This window comes from Macrosteles quadrilineatus, unplaced genomic scaffold (genome assembly GCF_028750875.1).
Source record: "Macrosteles quadrilineatus isolate MER2022 unplaced genomic scaffold, UCM_ALF_1.0 Scaffold_33__1_contigs__length_1397503, whole genome shotgun sequence".
Lineage (NCBI taxonomy): Eukaryota > Metazoa > Arthropoda > Insecta > Hemiptera > Cicadellidae > Macrosteles > Macrosteles quadrilineatus.
The window spans coordinates 1015733-1021692 of NW_026542626.1; the positions used below are offsets into that span (position 1 = coordinate 1015733).

Sequence of the window (5960 nt, forward strand, 5' to 3'; positions counted from 1 at the left end):
ATGGAATTTTGATATGGTCATATATGGCCAGAAATTACTTTTTTATAGGGGGCTGCCTTTCTATTTGCTTATTAATAAACTCATTTATACTTTCAATTTCATATGATCCTGTAGGAAGGCTAATCACATCTCCATTTGAAAAATATAATTTATTATTATCATTCTCCTCCACGTTGGGTATTGAATTATAGGTCAACAAATCATGGAACCCCATTTCCCATTCATTTGATGTTGATAAATCAAATGGTGGAAACGGCGTATACCTAATACGTGATGAACTCCCTTTTATGCAAATCATTATGTATGACTGGCTAGAAAGTCTAAACACAAATGACCACAGTTCACTTCATCCTCCTTTTGTATAGGAAAATAATTATATCTAACCTCAGTGTGGTAAGGTCCACTGTTAAAGTAGCGTTGAAGTTCAACTGGTGGTTTGAGATTTCCAAAGCTGTCAAAATATTGGACTCTGAAACCATTTTTTGTATAACACACCCAATGTGTCCCCTTTCCATTGTTGTCATCCAAATTAACAATTCCAGTTTCCTTTTCACTTATATTATGAGGCAGTAAATCCCGCATAAACACTCCTCTAAAATTAGGTATATTTAAACGTGAAACCCACTTTAAAATATCCTTGTTACTAAGCGGTCTGTTAGGAATACTATTTATCTCCTTTGTTAAGTAGACGATCTTTTTTTTTCTTTGCACATCCTGATCCTTTATAGGGTCTTAGATATAAGCCTTTACCTTTTCTTTTAGTTGCATTAGCTTTTCTTGTATTTTTCTTATTTTTGCATTTACATCTTCTCTTTTTCTTTACCTGTTTTTTTCTACCAGCACCAAGTTTATTTTTAGCTTTCATTATATTTGTAATAGTCCAAGCTGCTGCCTTTTCACCGAAACTTGAATCAGAAGCTTTCACTCGTTCCCAAGCCTGCTCAGCTAACTGTTTGTCAGCAATAGATCTGTTTTTACTATCAGAAAATTTGGAATATGCAATATCATGCAGTTTACAGGCTGAGTCTAATTTGTTGATACCTGGATCACCACGAGCCAATCTAGTCTTTAAATCCGTTCCAGGACCACAGTACTGATAGCCTGGCAAATGCAGTTCCGTTGGTAAGATGTCTATAGCACGGTTTAAAATGTTCCCAGCTGCGCCTGTAAGACTACTGATCAGGCCGGAGCCTCTTGGATAACTGATGCGACCAGGTCGGGAGAACATCATATTTATTAATGATTTTCAGCTCCTGATTTGTCTTTATTTATTATCACTGGTGCAGGCGTATTAGCTTTTGGTTGCACCAAAGCGTTTTCACTAACTCCAAACAAATCGCTCCAATCACAAGTATGCAATGATTTAAATGATTTAAATTATTATGAATCGCAAAAGACATTTCAGCCAATACATCAGCAATAAATGAATAGCTTATTGCATCTCCTTTTGCTTTAGGAAAACCTATGTTTTTTATAACATTTCCCTTAGCATCATATTCTTTATTTTCTTTTAAGGCTAGAGTATTAACTTGTAAATAACGAAGATTTACAGCATCATGTGACAGTTTTGGATCTTTTACATTACAAATATTTAAATTCTTTGCATTAAACACACTTTTATCAACAAGTAAAGCATTTTCCTTTAAAGTTCTATAGTTTACTGCATCACCATCCGCTATAGGAAAGCTTATATCTTGCACTCTGAATTGGTGAAAAGAGTAACTGTCAAGCAGTTTTACCGGTGAATTAGAAGTAAAATATAATTTATTAACAGCATCACCATCACTAATTGGTACATCCAAATTGCTTACTCTAAGCCCTTTCCCATCATACTCTTTCTTTTCATTCACCAATAAACAATTTCCAACAGATGTATTAAGTGTAAAAAGATTTACAGCATCCCCAATCTCTGTTGGTGCTCCAACATTACAAATCCTTTTGAGTTGGATATCATAATCACCATCATCTGTAAGATTAAAACCATCACCTTTAGGACCCTTTTGACCTTGTGCAATTTGAGCATTACCAGAGCTTGAGTAGCGTCCAAATTTATCAACACTCATCATGAAGTTCAGAACTGAAATGAGGGTAGAGATAATAAAACAATCAGTTTAATTACAATTATTTATTGAAAATTAAACATTAATAACACCATTGTTTTCCAATTCCAACAATTCCTCAATAATAGAATTTATTTCATTTTTATGTCCATTATTTCCTGCTTCTTGTGATCCATATAGGAGGCGCAGACGGTCAACAAGCTCATTTGGATCATCAAAGTAAATATATTCCGGCTTTCCATTGCCTAATGTAACTCCGTGTGAATCTGATTGTGGAGCAAGCAGATCAGGATATGTTGTCATTGGATTTGCTTTAATAACATAATCTTGCTGTGGTAATTTATTTTTTCTACTTTTTGGAGTAGTTTTTAAAACACCACTACCACTTGCACCATTATTATCCCATTCATTTAATATTGGAGCAATTATATGCAAATACTTATGACCTCTGTTAGACCTTCGTCTACCAAGTGCTGAATAATTCACTCGATAAACATTAGTATCTTTTAAAATACCAGCATAACTTTTTAAATCTTCTTCAGTATAAATGTATTGGTTTGGTGAATTCATAAATATCAGCTCATAAAGCCCTCTTGTTCCTAAATACCTCACACCATTTACTATAATGTCATTTTCATCAATTTCAATTTTTTTATCACCAATCATCCAGTCATTTCCCTCTACACGAACACCATAGTTGTGGTCAATAGGTTTACCCCCTCTAATTAATTTGAGAAAATAATCTTTAGCTATATTACCTGTGAAAGTATGTTCAACAAATTCCTTAGCATAGTGTCTTCCTTTTGGTGTTTTTAAAAGAGCCTCACCTGTACTTGTTGTTTCATAAACCACTGGCTCATGTTGCATTTCTTCAATACTTTGTTCATCGTCTCCTTGATTTTCATACTCCATTTCATTTGTATCAAATGTGGTACTAGGGATTGCTGGACGTTTGGAAGGTGGTAGACCTTCATTTCCATCATCATATTCATAGTCACTTTCATAATCCTCTCGCGTAGGCAGATTAATCTTTTGTTTACGTTTCACTCCTTGATCGGGTGCGCGTATAAAATGTTTAACTGGGGTTGCTTCTTCAAAATTTTCAGTAGGTTTTCTCTTGCGATTATTCAATTTCTCCTTCTCTGATTTACTTTCTTCCTGTTCCTCTAGTAGTTTAATCAAAGGTTCAGCAACAGGTTTCCACTGCTTTTCCAGTAATTCACTATTATCGGTTAATTGGCGCTGTAGCGCTTGATGCTTTAATTTAATATTCCTTCTAAGTTCACTAATCTCCTTAACCATTTCTTCCTTTGTTTTATCTTTAACCCAATCATCATAAAATTGTTCAGCCATTGTTTGCTGTCAACATATGTACTGGTAATGGTTAAAATGTAACATGGTAGAGAGTTATATCTTCTCCCCACCACTATTATCAAACTTTGATAAAAACGTCTAATCCATTTCGATAGCGACCTTTACCCATTTCTCTGTCTTTGTCTATCACTACAAATGAATTTTTCCCACTACTCCACACTTTTAAACACATTTCTTTAAAAGTTCCAAAAGTCATATCAGTGTTAACATGGTCATGATAAATATGTTGTAAGTTTCTATTGTCTTGTTTGAATAAAACAATAAAATTAGCGTTATCCCTAACCAATTGTTTTGGTACTTAGCTGTATGTTTGGCAAATATAAAACGTATCAATATTGTTATGTCTCCCCATTGAAAAGTAATTTTTAATATTTTGCTGTTTTTCACATGCAACATCATCAAATATCATTATTGAATTAGGAATGATTTCAGAAGGATGCAAAACTTCATCATTATCTGAAAACATGTAAAACCCAATTTCTTCAATTTGTTTCATAACACACTCAAGAAATTTGTATTTAGGCTGATATAAGGATTTAGAAAAAATGTATACATTTTTAAAATACAATCCACTTGGTGAGAAAAGAAGATTTAACATCAAATTAGTTTTTCCACAGTTTGATGGTCCACAAATAATGCACCTGATAGTATTTGGAAGGAGAACACCATGCTTTTTGCTGGATGATTTATTTTTATCGTTGACTCTAATAACTTTATCTAGATTAACAACACTAAAAGAATTTTTTTGTTTGGTAAATTTCATATCTTACTTCACACTAACTCACTCTGGCTAATCCAACTATCATGTGACTTGTCAAAACCCAGCCACCGCACTAATATCCTGTCCCGCTTTCTCCTTATAACTTTTTGAACTAAGTAAATATCTGAAAACTTAGTTTTACTTAGTTCTTCTTGATAAAACCCACCTTTCAACACTTCTCCTTTGGAGTCTTTCAGAATATAAGTTGGCGGGTTAGTTGGTTGAACTTTTGACACTGTATAAACCTCATTGCTCCACCTTGGCCAGTAACCTTTTGACAATTGTTTGAATCTTAAACTTATTCTAACTTTGTCTCCCACCTTAAACTTTTGCTTATACACTTTTAATTTTCTACTTCTTACAATTCTCAAGAGAATTTGTTTTTCATTATCTTTGTTAACATCAACAGGCTTTATACCAATTGTTCTATGTACTTTATTGTTATAACGTTTAATTATGTCAGGAAGAATTTGCAACCATTTAAAATTACCTTGTACAGTAAATAATTTCCACATTTCACCTTTTAAAGTTCTATTAAATCTTTCAACTATTGATGCTTTTTTATCTGAGTAAGTATAATAATGATTTATATTAAAACTTCTTAATAAAGATTGAATTTGTGAGTTAAACCATTCTTTTCCTTGATCAGTTTGAAAATGCTTCATTTTATGAACTTCCAAAATAGGTTTTAATGCAATAACAACTTCTTTAGCAGTTTTTGATTTTAAAGGAACAGCAATTGCATATTTTGAAAAACAATTAATCATAGTCAAAATGTATTTATATCCATTGTTCACTGATGAAAAAGGTATCATTTCTACTAAATCAGCTTGATAAAGATCATTAATACCTTTTAACTCTACATACCGGGTTGGAAAGTTTTTTCTTGACTGTTTGTGTAACTCACTAGCAATCTCAGCTCTGATATTTGACATTTTACTACAGTGCTTGAAAGGGAATGATGAAAATAATTGCTACAGAACACTTTTAACATAAAATTATTTATTTTACAACACATCAAATAAAACAATTATCAAAAACCTTTTATGTATTTACAATAAATCACAATATGGTGATGCTTTTTTGTGTTCCACCATTGGATCTTCATCAGGATTCCACTGATCCAACATAAGGCCACAGCTTACACAAGTAGTAGCATCATCAATACCAGTATAGTAGAATCCAGCTTGAACCATCTTCTCTATGTTTGATAAGCTTTAGGGTACGCTAGAAATGTCTCTCTCATCACATCTTCCATTTCCCTTACACTTCCCTTTAATTGGCTATAATTTTTAAAATCCAAAGACACATTTTTACTCATTTCACAATCTGGATTTGTTAATTTATGTACAAAATTAATGTGTTTTAATGTTAACTTTCTAGAGCCAGATTCCCATCCACATCCACAACAAACAATATTTTCAAATAATTTAGTTCTATAAAACCCAGATTTAATCAAATCACTTTTTTTTAATTAAATAAGTTGCAACATGAAGCTTCACCTGAATTACTAGATGTTGAGGAACAAGATGCTGAAGTTGGTGACTCCATCATGGTGCATTAGCCACTGAATCAAGTAATGTGTTTTCATTTTTAGCAAGCAGATCAAAGGTTATCTTATGTTTGCAAAAATAGCAATATTTTCTTTTGATAACTGGACCATCAATTGCATCACCTTCATTAGCAAACTGATAGTGTTCTTGGCAACGCAAGTTTTCTATGATGTCTGGATCAGACTGCAAATGCAGTGGAAGTTTGTGATAGAT

At 32.8% G+C, this 5960-nt stretch overlaps 1 protein-coding gene across 1 annotated transcript; it reads right to left on the reverse strand.

Moving 5' to 3' along the window:
• Positions 1-417: 417 nt before the first annotated feature.
• LOC129005781 (uncharacterized) lies at positions 418-1314 on the reverse strand. The gene has a single exon (XM_054434790.1). It carries the CDS (start codon positions 1229-1231, stop codon positions 665-667), a length of 567 nt encoding a protein of 188 aa, XP_054290765.1. The 5' UTR covers positions 1232-1314; the 3' UTR covers positions 418-664.
• Between the last annotated feature and the right edge of the window lie 4646 nt (positions 1315-5960).